Source organism: Scardinius erythrophthalmus (genome assembly GCF_964197995.2).
Source record: "Scardinius erythrophthalmus genome assembly, chromosome: 13".
NCBI classification, from domain to species: Eukaryota; Metazoa; Chordata; class Actinopteri; order Cypriniformes; family Leuciscidae; genus Scardinius; species Scardinius erythrophthalmus.
In genome coordinates this window covers 5,309,441-5,332,298 of record NC_138233.1, presented here as the reverse complement: position 1 = coordinate 5,332,298, position 22,858 = coordinate 5,309,441, and the positions used below count along the sequence as shown (strand labels likewise).

The 22,858-nt window shown below is 39.9% G+C and overlaps 3 protein-coding genes and 1 pseudogene across 11 annotated transcripts in view; all 4 read left to right on the top strand.

The window, feature by feature from the left end:
• The window catches only part of LOC308701241 (uncharacterized protein), a gene marked incomplete at both ends in the record, with an annotated part of 39,164 nt that extends 38,918 nt beyond the window's left edge, over positions 1–246 (top strand). The window contains one exon of the mRNA XM_081383439.1: positions 229–246. Coding sequence (XP_081239565.1) covers positions 229–246 — 18 coding nt within the window. The remainder of the gene's footprint in view (positions 1–228) is intronic.
• LOC308700560 (protocadherin gamma-A1-like) overlaps positions 1–22,858 on the top strand; it is a gene marked incomplete at its 5' end in the record, with an annotated part of 176,556 nt that overhangs the window by 89,994 nt on the left and 63,704 nt on the right. The window lies entirely within an intron of this gene.
• Positions 772–3,020, top strand: LOC308701239 (protocadherin gamma-A2-like; annotated as a pseudogene). The gene has a single exon. The product of its transcript is annotated as a protocadherin gamma-A2-like (transcript).
• On the top strand, positions 4,483–22,553 carry LOC308701238 (uncharacterized protein; the record flags this gene model as incomplete). Its single annotated transcript, XM_081383436.1, has 6 exons — positions 4,483–6,817; positions 9,188–10,534; positions 12,792–14,138; positions 16,671–18,059; positions 20,438–21,816; positions 22,539–22,553. The coding sequence occupies 6 exons, from the start codon at positions 4,483–4,485 to the stop codon at positions 22,551–22,553; spliced, it is 7,812 nt and encodes a 2,603-aa protein (XP_081239562.1).

Sequence of the window (22,858 nt, the reverse complement as noted above, 5' to 3'; positions counted from 1 at the left end):
AAGTGAGAAACTATATTCAGCGTTTGCACTTGCTTCCCTGGCCATGGTCCTGAATCGCGGCGGCGCGGTCATTTACATCATATATTCTTCTGCATCTCTTTACAGCACACAATCTTTTTGAGATTTTCAACATCCATTTGGTCTGTCCTCCTGTTCAAAAGATTATCTATACACTATTTAATTTCTGATGAGATATTTATTATGTGTATAATTGTTTTTTTTTTTTAGGTATTTCTCCCTCTCTGACTTGATCAGTGTTCATGGCCTCATGAAAACACGAAATGTATTTTTCCCCTTCTATCTTTATTAATACAAACACATACAATCTTTGTACTATAGATATTTGTTGTTACTGATATGTGTTATTATTTTTGGTGTTATACTTAAGAACTTTTATACCAAATAACTGTTCTCAAATATATATGACATTGAGGATAAAGGTTTATTAATTTAGCATGTTCTGTAGTTCATCAGACTGGACTCATAGTGCCGCTGTTGGTCAATATGTCAGTTTATAGAGCAGATCTGCTGCAGTTCCACCCCCATCATCTCCATATTATTAGAGAGAGAGAGAGAGAGACAGAAGCTGAGAGCGCAGTCTGGAGAGGAGAGAGAAGGCACAACGCGGAGATACTGTATTTAAAATCCCTTTCCTGGATTTATATACTTTTCTTGTTCTTTTCACTTTGGACATATACATGATTTCCTCCAGTATTTTGGACTGATTTATTTGTTTTCTGTCTTATTCTTCATCCCGTGGTCTTCTGCAAAATGTCGGACAGAACAATGGCGCGGCAAGTACTGCTGTTTATTTGGTTTCTCTCTCTCAGTTCAGCTCTCGGGCAGGTCAGTTACTCCATTCCTGAAGAAATGGCGAAAGGCTCTTTAGTCGGGAACATAGCGCAGGATTTGGGTTTAGATTTAAAGAGACTGAGATCGGGTAAAGCGCGTATTTATACAGGAGACAGCGCTGAATACATTGAGCTGAATAAAGAAAGAGGGGTCCTCCTTATCAAAGAGAGAATAGACCGAGAGGCGCTATGCGGACAGACAACGCCTTGCGCGCTGCATTTACAGATTACCTTGGAAAATCCTATGGAGTTTTATAGCGTTACAGTTGAGATTTTAGACGTAAATGATAACGCTCCCGTTTTTGCAGTTAAAGAAATTCAATTTGATATAAGCGAATCATCTCTGACAGGAGCTAAATTTGTTTTAGAAAGAGCAGTGGATGATGACGTTGGGTTTAATGGTGTACAGAGTTATTCTTTGCAACCTGTAGATAATTTTGTTTTAAAGACACATGACATGCCAGATGGCTCCAAAAATGTTGAAATGATTTTACAAAAACCTCTAGATCGAGAAAAAAAGGAGCACATTTCGCTGTTACTTACTGCTGTGGACGGAGGAGACCCACAGATGTCTGGAACAATTCCGATTATAATCACAGTTGAGGACGCAAATGATAACGCTCCAGTTTGTTTTCTGTCTGTTTATAAGACCAGCATTGCAGAAAACTCTCCAAAAGGTACAATTTTAACTACAGTTAAAGCATCGGATGCTGACCAGGGACAAAATGGTAGAGTAGAATATCATATTTTTAAGTCCCCAGGTACCACTAACCTTTTTGAAATAGACAGAAATGAAGGAGTGTTGAGGTTATCTGGTGATATTGACTATGAAAGAGTTAAATATTATCAAATTGACGTCCAAGCGCGAGACCCTGGACGCCACTCTGATACTTGCAAAGTAATTGTTGATATAATCGATGTAAATGACAACAAACCAGTAATTAATATCATGTCAAAACCAAGTGCTCTTTCCGAAGACTTAAAATCAGGCACTGTTGTGACAATGCTGAATGTACAAGACTCAGATTCTGGTGAGAATGGAAAGGTTCAGTGCTCCATTAACGATAATATCCCTTTTACGCTAAAATCAACAAATAATAACTTCTTCAGTTTAGTCACAGATGGTGATTTAGACCGAGAGCGAGAGACTGAGTATAACATCAGTGTGACGTGCGCTGATGAGGGCGTGCCCTCTCTCTCCAGCAGCGTCACTCTCTCCTTACAGATATCAGATGTCAATGATAACGCGCCCGTCTTTGAGAAGAGCTCATATGAGGCTTCTGTTCAAGAAAACAACACACCGGGTCTTTCCATATTCACAGTCAGAGCCAGAGACGCAGATTTTAACCAGAACGCCCGTGTGTCTTACATACTGGAGGACTCGTCGGTTAACGGAGTGCCCGTCTCCTCGTTAGTGTCCGTTAGTGCTGATAGTGGAGTCATACATGCAGTGCGATCTTTCGATTACGAGCAGATCAAAGATTTCCAGTTCCGCGTAAAAGCGCAGGACGGAGGCTCTCCTCCTCTCAGCAGCAACGCGAGCGTGAAAATAATCATTCAGGACCAGAATGACAACGCGCCTCAGGTTCTGTACCCGGTCCAGTCAGGTGTTTCTGTGGTGGCTGAAATAGTGCCTCGTTCGGCAGATGTGGGTTATCTGGTGACTAAAGTGGTGGCTGTTGATGTGGACTCTGGTCAGAACGCCTGGCTCTCATATAAACTGCAGAAAGCCACAGACAGGGCGCTGTTTGAAGTGGGCTTACAGAATGGAGAAATAAGAACTGTACGCCAAGTGACAGATAAAGATGCTGTCAAACAAAGACTCACTGTTGTAGTGGAGGACAACGGGCAGCCCTCTCGATCAGCTACAGTCAATGTTAACGTGGCGGTGGCGGACAGCTTCCCTGAAGTGCTCTCGGAGTTCACTGACTTTACGCACGACAAGGAATACAACGACAACCTGACTTTCTATCTAGTCTTGGCCTTGGCTGTGGTTTCATTTCTCTTTATCGTGTCTATCATTGCCATACTGTCAGTCAAATGCTACAGATGGAGACGCGAGCGGATGTTTTATAAATCTGGAGCGAATCTTCCAGTTATTCCGTATTATCCGCCTCTTTATGCAGACGTAGGCGGCACAGGAACTTTACAGCACGTGTACAATTATGAGGTTTGCAGAACCACTGACTCCAGAAAGAGTGATCTGAAATACGTCAGACCTTGCAGTGAGAGCATCATTAGTCTGGACACCAGTGGAACACAGACACTCACGCATGCGCAAAGGGAGAAACTGACCTTTGATGATTGTGATGATCAGGTGAGAATTATTTTTATAACTCATTTATGTGACATTTTAAAACGTTTCTCATGACTGAACATTTTTGCTTGAACTGCTGACATGGTCGCTGACTTTTTTAAATGAAGTGTCTCTGCAATTTTAAGAAATGCTTAATGTTTGCAGAAAATGGCACGAATCATCGGGTGTTGTATTTTTATCAGTTTAAAGTATATATATATATATATATATATATATATATATATATATATATATATATATATATATATATATATATAGTTATGTAGTTCATATTTTCTGTACAGGCATGAAAGACAATGACTCCTTAATTTTTCCGCTTATAAATTATTTTCTGTCTTTTTTTCTTTAAGTGGAACTTGCTTTTTTATTCCTTTTTTATTCGTTTAATTTTACATTTTATTTTCAGTTGTACTGCGGTATATGGCACGCTGCCACTGAAATGTCAGTTAACAATTGTTAACATTATTATACTGTGGCATTCGCAGTTCGTCGTTTGTCATTTCTTAAATTTTCCTTTTTCATTTGTTTTTGTCAAGAAGTGAGAAACTGTATTCAGCGTTTGCATTCGCTTCCCTGGTCATGGTCCTGAATCGCGGAGTCGCGGTCATTTACAACATGATGTATTATTCTTCATCTCTTTACAGCAGACCGTCTTTTTGAGATTTTTAGCATCTTATTGTTCTGTCCTCCTGTCAAAAGTTAAACGATATACTATTTTATCACTGATTAGATATGTATTATGTGTATAATTGTATTTAAATATTTTTCCATACCTGTCTGTTCAGTGCTCACATATTGATATGGCCTCAGCAAAACTTTGAGCAAACTCGAAATGTATTTATTTATTTTTTCTCCTTTCAATCTTTATTTACAAAAACTCAAACAATCTTTTTATCTCATTGACATTTATTGATATGGACGTTTTTATACTTTAGAACTTTGTTTAGTAAACTGCTTTTCTCAGATATATCTGACACTGAGATAAAAGTTTATCCATTTTAATTTTTCTGTAGTTCATCAGACTGGACTCATAGTGCCGCTGTTGGTCAATATGTCAGTTTATAGAGCAGATCTGCTGCAGTTCCACCCCCATCATCTCCATATTATTAGAGAGAGAGAGAGAGAGAGAAGCTGAGAGCGCAGTCTGAAGAGGAGAGAGAAGGCACAACGCGGAGATACTGTATTTAAAATCCCTTTCCTGGATTTACAGACTTTTCTTGTTCTTTTCTTTGGACATATACATGATTTCCTCCTGTATTTTGGACTGATTTATTTGCTTTCTGCCTTCATCTTTAATCTGAGATCTTCTGCAAAATGTCGGACAGAACAATGGCGCGGCAAGTACTGCTGTTTATTTGGTTTCTCTCTCTCAGTTCAGCTCTCGGGCAGGTCAGTTACTCCATTCCTGAAGAAATGGCGAAAGGCTCTTTAGTCGGGAACATAGCGCAGGATTTGGGTTTAGATTTAAAGAGACTGAGATCGGGTAAAGCGCGTATTTATACAGGAGACAGCGCTGAATACATCGAGCTGAATAAAGAAAGAGGAGTCCTCCTTATCAAAGAGAGAATAGACCGAGAGGCGCTATGCGGACAGACAACGCCTTGCGCGCTGCATTTACAGATTACCTTGGAAAATCCTATGGAGTTTTATAGCGTTACAGTTGAGATTTTAGACGTAAATGATAACGCTCCCGTTTTTGCAGTTAAAGAAATTAAATTTGACATTAGCGAATCATCTCTGACAGGAGCTAAATTTGTTTTAGAGACAGCAGTGGATGATGACGTTGGGTTTAATGGTGTACAGAGTTATTTCTTACATCCCGCTGAACATTTTATCTTAAAGATTCAAGATATGCCAGATGGCTCCAAAAATGTTGAAATGATACTACAAAAACCTCTAGATCGAGAAAAACAGGAACATATTTCGCTGTTACTTACTGCTGTGGACGGAGGAGACCCACAGATGTCTGGAACAATTCCGATTATAATCACAGTTGAGGACGCAAATGATAACGCTCCAGTTTGTTTTCTGTCTGTTTATAAGACCAGCATTGCAGAAAACTCTCCAAAAGGTACCATTTTAGCTACAGTTAAAGCATCGGATGCTGACCAGGGACAAAATGGAAAAATAGAGTATCATATTGCGAAATCTTCTGGTGGTACCATTAACCACTTTGAAATTGACAGAAATGAGGGAGTGTTAAGGTTATCTGGCGACACTGATTATGAAAGAGTTAAACATTATCAAATTGACGTCCAAGCGCGAGACCCTGGACGCCATTCTGATACTTGCAAAGTAATTGTTGATATAATCGATGTAAATGACAACAATCCAGTAATTAATATAATGTCAAAGGCAAGTACTCTTTCCGAGAATTCAAAATCAGGCACTGTTGTGACTATGCTGAATGTCCAAGACTCCGATTCTGGTGAGAATGGAAAGGTTCAATGCTCCATTAACGATAATATCCCTTTTACGCTAAAATCAACAAATAACAACTTCTTCAGTTTAGTCACAGATGGTGATTTAGACCGAGAGCGAGAGACTGAGTATAACATCACTGTGACGTGCGCTGATGAGGGCGTGCCCTCTCTCTCCAGCAGCGTCACTCTCTCCTTACAGATATCAGATGTCAATGATAACGCGCCCGTCTTTGAGAAGAGCTCATATGAGGCTTCTGTTCAAGAAAACAACACACCGGGTCTTTCCATATTCACAGTCAGAGCCAGAGACGCAGATTTTAACCAGAACGCCCGTGTGTCTTACATACTGGAGGACTCGTCGGTTAACGGAGTGCCCGTCTCCTCGTTAGTGTCCGTTAGTGCTGATAGTGGAGTCATACATGCAGTGCGATCTTTCGATTACGAGCAGATCAAAGATTTCCAGTTCCGCGTAAAAGCGCAGGACGGAGGCTCTCCTCCTCTCAGCAGCAACGCGAGCGTGAAAATAATCATTCAGGACCAGAATGACAACGCGCCTCAGGTTCTGTACCCGGTCCAGTCAGGTGTTTCTGTGGTGGCTGAAATAGTGCCTCGTTCGGCAGATGTGGGTTATCTGGTGACTAAAGTGGTGGCTGTTGATGTGGACTCTGGTCAGAACGCCTGGCTCTCATATAAACTGCAGAAAGCCACAGACAGGGCGCTGTTTGAAGTGGGCTTACAGAATGGAGAAATAAGAACTGTACGCCAAGTGACAGATAAAGATGCTGTCAAACAAAGACTCACTGTTGTAGTGGAGGACAACGGGCAGCCCTCTCGATCAGCTACAGTCAATGTTAACGTGGCGGTGGCGGACAGCTTCCCTGAAGTGCTCTCGGAGTTCACTGACTTTACGCACGACAAGGAATACAACGACAACCTGACTTTCTATCTAGTCTTGGCCTTGGCTGTGGTTTCATTTCTCTTTATCGTGTCTATCATTGCCATTCTGTCAGTCAAATGCTACAGATGGAGACGCGAGCGGATGTTTTATAAATCTGGAGCGAATCTTCCAGTTATTCCGTATTATCCGCCTCTTTACGCAGACGTAGGCGGCACAGGAACTTTACAGCACGTGTACAATTATGAGGTTTGCAGAACCACTGACTCCAGAAAGAGTGATCTGAAATATGTCAGACCTTGCAGTGAGAGCATCATTAGTCTGGACACCAGTGGAACACAGACAGTCACGCATGCGCAAGGGGAGAGACTGACCTTTGATGATTGTAATGATCAGGTGAGCATTATTTAAAAACTTATTTTTGCGCTATTTTAAAACGTTTCCTATTATTGAACATTTTTGCTTGAACTGTTGACACGGTCGCTGACTGGTTTTCTGAAATGAAGTATCTACAATTTTAAGAAATGTGTAAAATATTTTAGCAGAAAATGGAACCAAACATCTGCTGTTGTACTTTCATCCGTTTTTATTATAGTCTGTTCAACTATATTGTTTTGTTGTATGTTGTTCATCTTTCCTGTACGGCCATGAAAGGAAATTAGTGCTAAATTTTTTCAGCTTATAAATATATATACTTTTTTTATTATTATTATTTTTATGTTAAGTGGAACTTGCTTTCTTATAAATTTTTTATTCGTTTAGTTTTACATTTTATTTTCAGCTGAAGTCCTGCAGTATATGGCACGCTGCCAATGAAATGTCTGTTAACAATTGTTAACATTATTACATGTGTCATTCACAGTCAATTTTTTTTTCCATTTTAAAAACATTCCCTGCGTGATTTTCACTTGTTTTTGTGAAGAAGTGAGAAACTCTATTCAGCGTTTGCACTTGCTTCCCTGGCCATGGTCCTGAATCGCGGCTACGCGGTAATTTATATCATATATTCTTCTGCATCTCTTTACAGCTAATACTATTTTTGTGTTTTTCATCATCTTATTGTTCTCTCCTCCTATTCAAAAGTTAAACGATATACTAATTTATCACTGATTAGCCTAGATATTTATTATGTGTATAATTGTATTTAAGGTATTTCTCCATGTCTGTCTGTTCAGTGCTCACATATTGATATGGCCTCAGCAAAACTTTGAGCAAACTCGAAATGTATTTATTTATTTTTTCTCCCTTCAATCTTTATTTACACAAACTCATACAATCTTTTTATCTCATTGACATTTATTGATATGGACGTTTTTATACTTTAGAACTTTGTTTAGTAAACTGCTTTTCTCGGATATATCTGACACTGAGATAAAAGTTTATCCATTTTAATTTTTCTGTAGTTCACCAGACTGGACTCATAGTGCCGCTGTTGGTCAATATGTCAGTTTATAGAGCAGATCTGCTGCAGTTCCACCCCCATCATCTCCATATTATTAGAGAAAGAGAGAGAGAGAGAGAGAGAGAGAAGCTGAGAGCGCAGTCTGAAGAGGAGAGAGAAGGCGCAACGCGGAGATACTGTATTTAAAAAACCTTTCCTGGATTTATAGACTTTTCTTGTTCTTTTCACTTTGGACATATACATGATTTAATCCAGCGTTTTGGACTGATTTGGTTGTTTTCTGCCTTAATCTTCATCCCGTGGTCTTCTGCAAAATGTCGGACAGAACAATGGCGCGGCAAGTACTGCTGTTTATTTGGTTTCTCTCTCTCAGTTCAGCTCTCGGGCAGGTCAGTTACTCCATTCCTGAAGAAATGGCGAAAGGCTCTTTAGTCGGGAACATAGCGCAGGATTTGGGTTTAGATTTAAAGAGACTGAAATCGGGTAAAGCGCGTATTTATACAGGAGACAGCGCTGAATACATCGAGCTGAATAAAGAAAGAGGAGTCCTCCTTATCAAAGAGAGAATAGACCGAGAGGCGCTATGCGGACAGACAACGCCTTGCGCGCTGCATTTACAGATTATTCTAGAAAACCCAATGGAGTTTTACAGTGTTAATGTTGAGGTGCTTGATATTAATGACAATGCACCATTTTTTGAAAAAACTGAGATGAGTTTTAGAATCAGTGAAACTGCGTCGATTGGCGCAAAATTCACGATAGAACCTGCCAGGGATTTTGACGTTGGAATTAATGGTCTTCAGATCTACTCGTTAAAACCAACAGATAATTTTGCACTGAAATTCAAGATTCAGCCTGGAGGAGACCATCATATCGAAATGACTTTACAAAAGCCTCTAGACCGCGAAAAGCAGGAGCATATGTCTTTAACGTTAACAGCCATTGACGGAGGAGATCCACAAATGTCTGGTAATATACAAATAAATATTATTGTTTTAGATGCGAACGATAACTCTCCTGTTTTCATACAATCAGTTTATAAAGCCACTGTCACTGAAAATTCCCCAAAAGGAACAATTGTAGCGACAGTTAGTGCGTCAGACCAAGACCAAGGAGTAAACAGTGAAATAATCTATACAATAACAAACACTAATGATGTCCGTAGTAAATTTGAAATAAACGAGACTGATGGTAAAGTAAGATTGATAGGTCTAGTTGATTATGAAACAAATCGACGCTATGAGTTACGCGTTCAAGCGAGTGATCACGGAGGTTTGACTGATTCATGTAAAATCGTAGTTGATGTCATTGATATCAATGATAATAAGCCAGTGATTAATATAATGTCCAAAACAAACGTGATTGCTGAAAATTCCGCGCCTGAAACCGTGGTTACAATGATAAATATTCAGGATCTTGATTCGGAAGGAAACGGGAAAGTTCAGTGTTCTATTAGTGAAAATATTCCATTTTCTCTGAAATCCACCAATAATAATTTCTTCAGTTTAGTGACAGACAGTGATTTAGATCGAGAGCGAGAGTCTGAGTATAACATCAGTGTGACGTGCGCTGATGAGGGCGTGCCCTCTCTCTCCAGCAGCGTCACTCTCTCCTTACAGATATCAGATGTCAATGATAACGCGCCCGTCTTTGAGAAGAGCTCATATGAGGCTTCTGTTCAAGAAAACAACACACCGGGTCTTTCCATATTCACAGTCAGAGCCAGAGACGCAGATTTTAATCAGAACGCCCGTGTGTCTTACATACTGGAGGACTCGTCGGTTAACGGAGTGCCCGTCTCCTCGTTAGTGTCCGTTAGTGCTGATAGTGGAGTCATACATGCAGTGCGATCTTTCGATTACGAGCAGATCAAAGATTTCCAGTTCCGCGTAAAAGCGCAGGACGGAGGCTCTCCTCCTCTCAGCAGCAACGCGAGCGTGAAAATAATCATTCAGGACCAGAATGACAACGCGCCTCAGGTTCTGTACCCGGTCCAGTCAGGTGTTTCTGTGGTGGCTGAAATAGTGCCTCGTTCGGCAGATGTGGGTTATCTAGTGACTAAAGTGGTGGCTGTTGATGTGGACTCTGGTCAGAACGCCTGGCTCTCATATAAACTGCAGAAAGCCACAGACAGGGCGCTGTTTGAAGTGGGCTTACAGAATGGAGAAATAAGAACTGTACGCCAAGTGACTGATAAAGATGCTGTCAAACAAAGACTCACTGTTGTAGTGGAGGACAACGGGCAGCCCTCTCGATCAGCTACAGTCAATGTTAACGTGGCGGTGGCGGACAGCTTCCCTGAAGTGCTCTCGGAGTTCACTGACTTTACGCACGACAAGGAATACAACGACAACCTGACTTTCTATCTAGTCTTGGCCTTGGCTGTGGTTTCATTTCTCTTTATCGTGTCTATCATTGCCATACTGTCAGTCAAATGCTACAGATGGAGACGCGAGCGGATGTTTTATAAATCTGGAGCGAATCTTCCAGTTATTCCGTATTATCCGCCTCTTTACGCAGACGTAGGCGGCACAGGAACTTTACAGCACGTGTACAATTATGAGGTTTGCAGAACCACTGACTCCAGAAAGAGTGATCTGAAATACGTCAGACCTTGCAGTGAGAGCATCATTAGTCTGGACACCAGTGGAACACAGACTCTCACGCATGCGCAAGGGGAGAGACTGACCTTTGATGATTGTAGTGATCAGGTGAGAATTATTTAATAACTAATTTATGTGATATTTTGATGACTTCATTATTGTTTGAACTGTTAATGCAGTTGCTAAATAGTTTTCTGAGAATAATCGTCTCTGCTATTGTAATGTTCATTTTATTTTATTTTTATCTTGTAGTATATTTTGGTCAGCTTTTGTAGTTTTATATTTTCTACATTGCTCAAATCATTTCTTCTTATGGGCCTTGTGTAATTCGACATGTACTCGTCATCACTTTTTGTACAGACAAGAACAAAAATACGTTTTTATTTATTTACTCATTCATGTATTTATTCATTTATTTATGCTTTGATGCGTTAAGTGATATAGTTACTTTATATGTATCCTTGCCATCTTTAAATTAAGTTTTATTTTCACTTTTAGTCCTAAAATATATAGCACACTATACTATACCTACCACTGCTTTTGCTTTGCACGAAAACAACTTTTGCTTGTCTTTGTCATGGAGTGAAATCTCCAGTCAGTTTCCCTGCCCATGGTCCTGAAATCCAGCGAGGCGCGGTCACCTCATGTATTCTGTTGCATTTCTTTACAGCAGACCGTCTATTTTAGATTTTCATCTAGTTATCGGTCTGTCCTCCTTTTGAAAGTTAAACTACACCATTTCAGTCGTATCTAGATATGTATTATGCCTATAGTTGAGTTTAAGATATTTATCCCTGTGCCTCTGATCAAAATATTGCAACTAATGAATCAATTCTTGTTTGCTTAGTGTTTTTCTTATTTATTTACACAAACTTATACAATAATTTTATTTTACAGATATTTGTATTGTCATGGCCATTTGTTTGGTTTTATACTTAAGAACTTTTATACTAAATAACTTTTCTCAAACATGTCTGGCAAAGGTTTAGTAATTTTACATGTTCTGTAGTTCATCAGACTGGACTCATAGTGCCGCTGTTGGTCAATATGTCAGTTTATAGAGCAGATCTGCTGCAGTTCCACCCCCATCATCTCCATATTATTAGAGAGAGAGAGAGAGACAGAAGCTGAGAGCGCAGTCTGAAGAGGAGAGAGAAGGCGCAACGCGGAGATACTGTATTTAATATTGTTCACTTGGATTTACAGACTTTTCTTGTTCTTTTCACTTTGGACATATACATGATTTCCTCCAGCATTTTGGACTGATTTATTTGCTTTTTGTCTTAATCTTCATCCCGTGGTCTTCTGCAAAATGTCGGACAGAACAATGGCGCGGCAAGTACTGCTGTTTATTTGGTTTCTCTCTCTCAGTTCAGCTCTCGGGCAGGTCAGTTACTCCATTCCTGAAGAAATGGCGAAAGGCTCTTTAGTCGGGAACATAGCGCAGGATTTGGGTTTAGATTTAAAGAGACTGAAATCGGGTAAAGCGCGTATTTATACAGGAGACAGCGCTGAATACATCGAGCTGAATAAAGAAAGAGGAGTCCTCCTTATCAAAGAGAGAATAGACCGAGAGGCGCTATGCGGACAGACAACGCCTTGCGCGCTGCATTTACAGATTATTCTAGAAAACCCGATGGAGTTTTACAGTGTTAATGTTGAGGTGTTTGATATTAATGACAATGCACCGTTTTTTGAAAAAGCTGAGATGACTTTTAAAATTAGTGAATCTGCGTCGATTGGTACAAAATTCACGATAGAGCGTGCCAGAGATTTTGACGTTGGGATTAATGGTCTTCAGACCTATTCGTTAAAACCAACAGATAATTTTGTCCTGAAGTTCAAAAGCCAGGCAGGGGCTGGACAAAATATAGAAATTATTTTACAAAAGCCCTTAGACCGTGAAAATCAGGAGCTTATTACTTTAACGTTAACAGCCATTGATGGGGGAGATCCACAAATGTCTGGTAATATACAAATAAATATTATTGTTTTAGATGCCAACGATAACTCTCCTGTTTTCACACAATCAGTTTATAAAGCCACTGTAACTGAAAATTCACCAAAAGGAACAATTGTAGCGACAGTTAGTGCATCGGATCTAGATCAAGGAATAAATGGTGAAATAAGCTATACTATAACAAACACTCTAGATAAAGTACGGGACATATTTGAAATAAACGAGACTGATGGTAAAGTAAGACTCATAGGTCTAGCTGACTATGAACAAGCTCAACACTTTGAAATCCGTGTACAAGCGAGTGATCTCGGAGGTTTTAGTGATTCTTGTGAGATCATAGTTGATGTGGTTGATATCAATGATAATAAACCAGTGATCAATATTATGTCCAAAACAAACGTGATTGCTGAAAATTCACCGCCTGAGACGGTAGTTACAATGATAAATATTCAGGATCTTGATTCGGGAGAAAACGGGAAAGTTCAGTGTTCTATTAGTGAAAACATCCCATTTTCTCTGAAATCCACCAATAATAATTTCTTAAGTTTAGTGACAGACAGTGATTTAGACCGAGAGCGAGAGTCTGAGTATAACATCAGTGTGACGTGCGCTGATGAGGGCGTGCCCTCTCTCTCCAGCTGCGTCACTCTCTCCTTACAGATATCAGATGTCAATGATAACGCGCCCGTCTTTGAGAGGAGCTCATATGAGGCTTCTGTTCAAGAAAACAACACACCGGGTCTTTCCATATTCACAGTCAGAGCCAGAGACGCAGATTTTAACCAGAACGCCCGTGTGTCTTACATACTGGAGGACTCGTCGGTTAACGGAGTGCCCGTCTCCTCGTTAGTGTCCGTTAGTGCTGATAGTGGAGTCATACATGCAGTGCGATCTTTCGATTACGAGCAGATCAAAGATTTCCAGTTCCGCGTAAAGGCGCAGGACGGAGGCTCTCCTCCTCTCAGCAGCAACGCGAGCGTGAAAATAATCATTCAGGACCAGAATGACAACGCGCCTCAGGTTCTGTACCCGGTCCAGTCAGGTGTTTCTGTGGTGGCTGAAATAGTGCCTCGTTCGGCAGATGTGGGTTATCTGGTGACTAAAGTGGTGGCTGTTGATGTGGACTCTGGTCAGAACGCCTGGCTCTCATATAAACTGCAGAAAGCCACAGACAGGGCGCTGTTTGAAGTGGGCTTACAGAATGGAGAAATAAGAACTGTACGCCAAGTGACAGATAAAGATGCTGTCAAACAAAGACTCACTGTTGTAGTGGAGGACAACGGGCAGCCCTCTCGATCAGCTACAGTCAATGTTAACGTGGCGGTGGCGGACAGCTTCCCTGAAGTGCTCTCGGAGTTCACTGACTTTACGCACGACAAGGAATACAACGACAACCTGACTTTCTATCTAGTCTTGGCCTTGGCTGTGGTTTCATTTCTCTTTATCGTGTCTATCATTGCCATACTGTCAGTCAAATGCTACAGATGGAGGCGCGAGCGGATGTTTTATAAATCTGGAGCGAATCTTCCAGTTATTCCGTATTATCCGCCTCTTTACGCAGACGTAGGCGGCACAGGAACTTTACAGCACGTGTACAATTATGAGGTTTGCAGAACCACTGACTCCAGAAAGAGTGATCTGAAATACGTCAGACCTTGCAGTGAGAGCATCATTAGTCTGGACAACAGTGGAACACAGACACTCACGCATGCGCAAAGGGAGAGACTGACCTTTGATGATTGTGGTGACCAGGTGAGAATTATTTTTATAACAAATTTATGTGATATTTTAAAACGTTTTTCGTGATTGAACAATTTTGCTTGAGTTTTTGACACGCTCACTGACTGGTTTTCTGAAATGAAGTGTCTCTGCAATTTTAAGAAGTGTTTAAATAATTTTAGTAAGAAATTATACGAATCGTCTTCTACTTATTTTCATCTGTTTATTATAGTCTGATCGACTTTTTATTTTAGCATTTAGTGCAGTTGTAATTCAAATATTTATTCTCTTGTTAGAGGTCTAGTGTTTTTCGACGTGTTGTAATTATGTAGTTCATTCGCCTGTACAGCCATGAAAGAAAGAAAATTACTGCTTATTTTTCAGCTCCCGAATGATATATATATATCATTCGGGAGCTGAAAAATAAGCAGTAATTTTCTTTCTTTCATGGCTTTTCATATATATATATATATATATATATATATATATATATATATATATATATATATATATATATATATATATATATATATATATATATATATCTTTTTTTTTTTTTTTTTTTTTACACACGTTAAGTAGAAGTTGCTTTTTATTCCGTCTTTATTTATTTTCTGTTGAAGTATGGCACGTTGCCACTGAAATGTCATTTAACAAATGTTAACATTATTAACCTGTTGCATGCACAGTTGGTTATTTGCCCTTAAAAAAAATCCTTGTGTGATTTTCACTTGTTTTTGTGAAGAAGTGAGAAACTCTATTCTGCGTTTGCACTTGCTTCCCTGGCCATGGTCCTGAATCGCGGCGGCGCGGTCATTTACTTAATATATTCTTCTGCATCTCTTTACAGCACACAATCTTTTTGAGATTTTCATCATCTTTTTGTGTCCTCCTGTTCAAAAGTTTATCTATACTATTTCATTTCTGATTAGACATTTCTTGTAATTGTTTTTTAGGAATTTCTCAGTCTCTGACTTGATCAGTGTTCATACTGATATGGCTTTATGAAAACACGAAATGTATTTATTTATTTTTTCCCTTTTATCATTATTAACACATAAAATCTTTGTATTATAGATATTTCTTGTTATGGACATTTTTTGGTGTTATACTTAAGAACTTTCATACTGAATAACTTTTCTCAAACATGTCTGAAATTGAGGATAAAGATTTATTAATTTTACATGTTCTGTAGTTCATCAGACTGGACTCATAGTGCCGCTGTTGGTCAATATGTCAGTTTATAGAGCAGATCTGCTGCAGTTCCACCCCCATCATCTCCATATTATTAGAGAGAGAGACAGACAGAAGCTGAGAGCGCAGTCTGAAGAGGAGAGAGAAGGCGAATCACGGAGATACTGCATTTAAAACAATTCGATTGTATTACAGACTTTTTTATTCAGTGGTTTTCACTTTGGACATATACATGATTTCCTCCTGTATTTTGGACTGATTTATTTGCTTTCTGTCTTATTTCTTCATCCCGTGGTCTTCTGCAAAATGGTCGACAGAACAATGGCGCGGCAAGTACTGCTGTTTATTTGGCTTCTCTCTCTCAGTTCAGCTCTCGGGCAGGTCAGTTACTCCATTCCTGAAGAAATGGCGAAAGGCTCTTTAGTCGGGAACATAGCTCAGGATTTGGGTTTAGATTTAAAGAGACTGAGATCGGGTAAAGCACGTATTTATACAGGAGACAGCGCTGAATACATCGAGCTGAATAAAGAAAGAGGAGTCCTCCTTATCAAAGAGAGAATAGACCGAGAGGCGCTATGCGGACAGACAACGCCTTGCGCGCTGCATTTACAGATTATTCTGGAAAACCCGATGGAATTTTACTCCGTTACAGTCGAAGTTACAGATATAAATGACCATTCGCCTTTCTTTAAACAGGCTGAGATGAGATTCAGAATCAGCGAGTCAGCTGTATCTGGGGCAGTGTTTGTTTTAGAGAGAGCAATTGATTTAGATGTCGGGACAAATTGCTTGCAGACATATGTACTAAAGCCTACGGATAATTTTTCTTTGAAATTACAAAATCAGGCAGATGGTAGTAAGCTTGTAGAAATGGTTCTTCAAAAACCCCTCGATCGTGAAAAGCAGGAGCATTTGTCTCTGGTTCTGACAGCGATAGATGGAGGTGATCCACAATTGTCTGGTACTGCGCAGATACATATTACGGTTCTAGATGTGAACGACAACGCGCCTGTTTTTACGCATAAAATATATAAAGGGAGTATCACTGAAAACGCCCTCAAAGGCACAGTTGTTACAATAGTGAGCGCTTCAGATTTGGACGAGGGCTCAAACGGCAAAGTAAAATATGCTATTACAAATACCCTCGACAATGTTCTGGAACTGTTTGAAATTAACGAAACAAACGGTGAGGTGAGAGTAACAGGGAATATAGATTATGAAAAAGCTCGGCATTATCAAATTCATGCACAGGCGAGCGATGAGGGTGGTCTGACCGATTCTTGTAAAATCGATGTAGATGTGATAGATATAAATGACAATAAACCGCTCCTCAACATCATGTCTAAATTAACCACCATATCAGAAAACTCTAATTCTGGAACTGTTGTAACAATGATAAACGTGCAAGACTCCGATGCTGGTGAAAACGGTAAAATATATTGTTCAATTACTGAGAACATTCCTTTCACGCTAAAATCAACTAATAATAATTTCTTCAGTTTAGTGACAGACAGTGATTTAGACCGAGAGCGAGAGTCTGAGTATAACATCAGTGTGACGTGCGCTGATGAGGGCGTGCCCTCTCTCTCCAGCAGCGTCACTCTCTCCTTACAGATATCAGATGTCAATGATAACGCGCCCGTCTTTGAGAAGAGCTCATATGAGGCTTCTGTCCAAGAAAACAACACACCGGGTCTTTCCATATTCACAGTCAGAGCCAGAGACGCAGATTTTAACCAGAACGCCCGTGTGTCTTACATACTGGAGGACTCGTCGGTTAACGGAGTGCCCGTCTCCTCGTTAGTGTCCGTTAGTGCTGATAGTGGAGTCATACATGCAGTGCGATCTTTCGATTACGAGCAGATCAAAGATTTCCAGTTCCGCGTAAAAGCGCAGGACGGAGGCTCTCCTCCTCTCAGCAGCAACGCGAGCGTCAAAATAATCATTCAGGACCAGAATGACAACGCGCCTCAGGTTCTGTACCCGGTCCAGTCAGGTGTTTCTGTGGTGGCTGAAATAGTGCCTCGTTCGGCAGATGTGGGTTATCTGGTGACTAAAGTGGTGGCTGTTGATGTGGACTCTGGTCAGAACGCCTGGCTCTCATATAAACTGCAGAAAGCCACAGACAGGGTGCTGTTTGAAGTGGGCTTACAGAATGGAGAAATAAGAACTGTACGCCAAGTGACAGATAAAGATGCTGTCAAACAAAGACTCACTGTTGTAGTGGAGGACAACGGGCAGCCCTCTCGATCAGCTACAGTCAATGTTAACGTGGCGGTGGCGGACAGCTTCCCTGAAGTGCTCTCGGAGTTCACTGACTTTACGCACGACAAGGAATACAACGACAACCTGACTTTCTATCTAGTCTTGGCCTTGGCTGTGGTTTCATTTCTCTTTATCGTGTCTATTATTGCCATATTGTCAGTCAAATGCTACAGATGGAGACGCGAGCGGATGTTTTATAAATCTGGAGCGAATCTTCCAGTTATTCCGTATTATCCGCCTCTTTACGCAGACGTAGGCGGCACAGGAACTTTACAGCACGTGTACAATTATGAGGTTTGCAGAACCACTGACTCCAGAAAGAGTGATCTGAAATACGTCAGACCTTGCAGTGAGAGCATCATTAGTCTGGACACCAGTGGAACACAGACACTCACGCATGCGCAAAGGGAGAAACTGACCTTTGATGATTGTGGTGACCAGGTGAGAATTATTTTTATAACTCATTTATGTGATATTTTAAAACGTTTCTCGTGATTGAACAATTTTGCTTGAGTTTTTGACACGGTCACTAACTGGTTTTCTGAAATTAAGTGTCTCTGCAATTTTAAGTTTAAATAATTTTAGTAAGACATGACACGAATCATCTGCTATTTATTTTCATCTGTTTATTATAGTATGATCGACTTTTTATTTTAGCATTTAGTGCAGTTGAGTTGTGTAATTCAAAAATTATTTCTCTTGTTAGGCGTCCTGTATTTTTCGACGTGTTGTAATTATGTAGTTCTTTCGCCTGTACAGCCATGAAAGAAAGAAAATGACTGCTTATTTTTCAGCTTCCGAATGACATATACATACATGTATATATATATTTATATATATATTGATACGTTAAGTGGAAGTTGCTTTTAATTCCGTTTTTATTTATTTTCAGTTGAAGTATATGGCACGTTGCCACTGAACTGTCATTTTACAAATGTTAACATTATTAACCTGTTGCATGAACAGTTTGTTATTTGCCATTAAAAACAAATCCTTGCGCTTGTTTTTATGAAGAAGTGAGAAACTCTATTCTGCGTTTGCACTTGCTTCCCTGGCCATGGTCCTGAATCGCGGCGGCGCGGTCATTTACTTCATATATTCTTCTACATCTCTTTACAGCACACAATCTTTTTGAGATTTTCAACATCCATTTGGTCTGTCCTCCTGTTCAAAAGATTATCTATACACTATTTAATTTCTGAGGAGATATTTCTTATGTGTATAATTGTTTTTTTTTAGGTATTTCTCCCTCTCTGACTTGATCAGTGTTCATACTGATATGGCCTCATGAAAACATGATTTGTATTTTTTCCCCTTCTATCTTTATTAACACAAACACATACAATCTTTGTACTATAGATATTTGTTGTTATTGATATTTGTTGTTATTTTTGGTGTTATACTTAAGAACTTTTATACCAAATAACTGTTCTCAAATATATATGACATTGAGGATAAAGGTTTATTAATTTTACATGTTCTGTAGTTCATCAGACTGGACTCATAGTGCCGCTGTTGGTCAATATGTCAGTTTATAGAGCAGATCTGCTGCAGTTCCACCCCCATCATCTCCATATTATTAGAGAGAGAGAGAGACAGAAGCTGAGAGCGCAGTCTGAAGAGGAGAGAGAAGGCGAATCACGGAGATACTGTATTTAATATCCTTTTCTTGGATTTACAGACTTTTCTTGTTCTTTTCACTTTGGACAAATACATGATTTCCTCCAGCGTTTTGGACTGATTTATTTGCTTTCTGTCTTAATCTTCATCCCGTGGTCTTCTGCAAAATGTCGGACAGAACAATGGCGCGGCAAGTACTGCTGTTTATTTGGTTTCTCTCTCTCAGTTCAGCTCTCGGGCAGGTCAGTTACTCCATTCCTGAAGAAATGGCGAAAGGCTCTTTAGTCGGGAACATAGCGCAGGATTTGGGTTTAGATTTAAAGAGACTGAAATCGGGTAAAGCGCGTATTTATACAGGAGACAGCGCTGAATACATCGAGCTGAATAAAGAAAGAGGAGTCCTCCTTATCAAAGAGAGAATAGACCGAGAGGCGCTATGCGGACAGACAACGCCTTGCGTGCTGCATTTACAGATTACCTTGGAAAATCCTATGGAGTTTTATAGCGTTACAGTTGAGATTATAGACGTAAATGATAACGCTCCCGTTTTTGCAGTTAAAGAGATTAAATTTGACATTAGCGAATCATCTCCGACAGGATCTAAATTTGTTTTAGAGACAGCAGTGGATGATGACGTTGGGTTTAATGGCGTGCAGAGTTATTTCTTACATCCCGCTGAACATTTTATCTTAAAGATTCAAGATTTGCCAGATGGCTCCAAAAATGTTGAAATGATACTACAAAAACCTCTCGACCGAGAAAAAAAGGAGCACATTTCGCTGTTACTTACTGCTGTGGACGGAGGAGACCCACAGATGTCTGGAACAATTCCGATTATAATCACAGTTGAGGACGCAAATGATAACGCTCCAGTTTGTTTTCTGTCTGTTTATAAGACCAGTATAGCCGAAAACTCTCCAAAAGGTACCATTTTAACTACAGTTAAAGCATCGGATGCTGACCAGGGACAAAATGGGAAAATAGAGTATCATATTGCGAAATCTTCTGGTGGTACCATTAACCACTTTGAAATTGACAGAAATGAAGGAGTGTTAAGGTTATCTGGCGACACTGATTATGAAAGAGTTAAACATTATCAAATTGACGTCCAAGCGCGAGACCCTGGACGCCACTCTGATACTTGCAAAGTAATTGTTGATATAATCGATGTAAATGACAACAAACCAGTAATTAATATAATGTCAAAGGCAAGTACTCTTTCCGAGAATTCAAAATCAGGCACTGTTGTGACAATGCTGAATGTCCAAGACTCCGATTCTGGTGAGAATGGAAAGGTTCAATGCTCCATTAACGATAATATCCCTTTTACGCTAAAATCCACTAATAATAACTTCTTCAGTTTAGTCACAGATGGTGATTTAGATCGAGAGCGAGAGTCTGAGTATAACATCACTGTGACGTGCGCTGATGAGGGCGTGCCCTCTCTCTCCAGCAGCGTCACTCTCTCCTTACAGATATCAGATGTCAATGATAACGCGCCCGTCTTTGAGAAGAGCTCATATGAGGCTTCTGTTCAAGAAAACAACACACCGGGTCTTTCCATATTCACAGTCAGAGCCAGAGACGCAGATTTTAACCAGAACGCCCGTGTGTCTTACATACTGGAGGACTCGTCGGTTAACGGAGTGCCCGTCTCCTCGTTAGTGTCCGTTAGTGCTGATAGTGGAGTCATACATGCAGTGCGATCTTTCGATTACGAGCAGATCAAAGATTTCCAGTTCCGCGTAAAGGCGCAGGACGGAGGCTCTCCTCCTCTCAGCAGCAACGCGAGCGTGAAAATAATCATTCAGGACCAGAATGACAACGCGCCTCAGGTTCTGTACCCGGTCCAGTCAGGTGTTTCTGTGGTGGCTGAAATAGTGCCTCGTTCGGCAGATGTGGGTTATCTGGTGACTAAAGTGGTGGCTGTTGATGTGGACTCTGGTCAGAACGCCTGGCTCTCATATAAACTGCAGAAAGCCACAGACAGGGCGCTGTTTGAAGTGGGCTTACAGAATGGAGAAATAAGAACTGTACGCCAAGTGACAGATAAAGATGCTGTCAAACAAAGACTCACTGTTGTAGTGGAGGACAACGGGCAGCCCTCTCGATCAGCTACAGTCAATGTTAACGTGGCGGTGGCGGACAGCTTCCCTGAAGTGCTCTCGGAGTTCACTGACTTTACGCACGACAAGGAATACAACGACAACCTGACTTTCTATCTAGTCTTGGCCTTGGCTGTGGTTTCATTTCTCTTTATCGTGTCTATCATTGCCATACTGTCAGTCAAATGCTACAGATGGAGGCGCGAGCAGATGTTTTATAAATCTGGAGCGAATCTTCCAGTTATTCCGTATTATCCGCCTCTTTACGCAGACGTAGGCGGCACAGGAACTTTACAGCACGTGTACAATTATGAGGTTTGCAGAACCACTGACTCCAGAAAGAGTGATCTGAAATACGTCAGACCTTGCAGTGAGAGCATCATTAGTCTGGACACCAGTGGAACACAGACACTCACGCATGCGCAAAGGGAGAGACTGACCTTTGATGAATGTGATGATCAGGTGAGAATTATTTAAAATTGGTCGTTATTTTTTCATAATTTATGTCTTCATTTTGTTTGAACTGCAGACAGAGTCGCTGCTTAGTTTTGCGAATTTAATTGTTTGTGCTAATATAAGAGATTGATAATTACATAATGTTGTATTTTGATCAAATTTTGCAGATTTATATTTTCTGCTGTTATATTGCCAAAGTAGTCTCGCCATACTTACATAACCTGTTTTTACAGCCAATAAATAAAGGCTTTATTATTATTATTATTATTATTATTATTATTATTGTTGTTGTTGTTGTTATTTCTTTAGATAACTTAAATGGAAGTACATTTTAATTAAATTAAAATATGAGACACTGTTGCTGCTATAATCTTGTGATTCAATGTCCACTTTAACCTAATTAACCTACGGTGACATATTCAATTTTTTATTTACCATTGTAACATTTCCCTTGCACAGCTTTGCTTGTCTTTTTGCTTGTCTTTGTCATGAAGTGAGAAACACTAGTCAGCTTCTCTGGCCATGGTCCTGAATTGCATTGAAGCGGTCATTTACCCCATTTATTCTGATGCATCTCTTTTAATTACCACAGACCATATTTAAAAAAAAAATAATAATAATTCAGCAGCTTTTCTTTCTGTCCTCCTCTTCAATGTTAAACTATACATTCATTTGTTTTTAGATATGTTTTATGCGTATTAGATATTTCTCTCTGTCTCTCTGATCAGTGGACACAGGTCTGATCAAAACACTGATTGAAAAATATTTTTTTTATTTTTTTCAGTCTTTTCTTTTCATTTTTATTTTTAAAAACTACTACAATCCTTGTGTTTTATAGATATTTGTATTTTGTTTTATAGATATTTGTATTGTGATAGACATTTGCTGGTTTTATACTTCAGATCTTTGTTCAGTACATTGCTTTTCTCAGACATGTCTTACATTGAGGATAAATGTTTAGTAATTTTAAATTTTCTGTAGTTCATCAGACTGGACTCATAGTGCCGCTGTTGGTCAATATGTCAGTTTATAGAGCAGATCTGCTGCA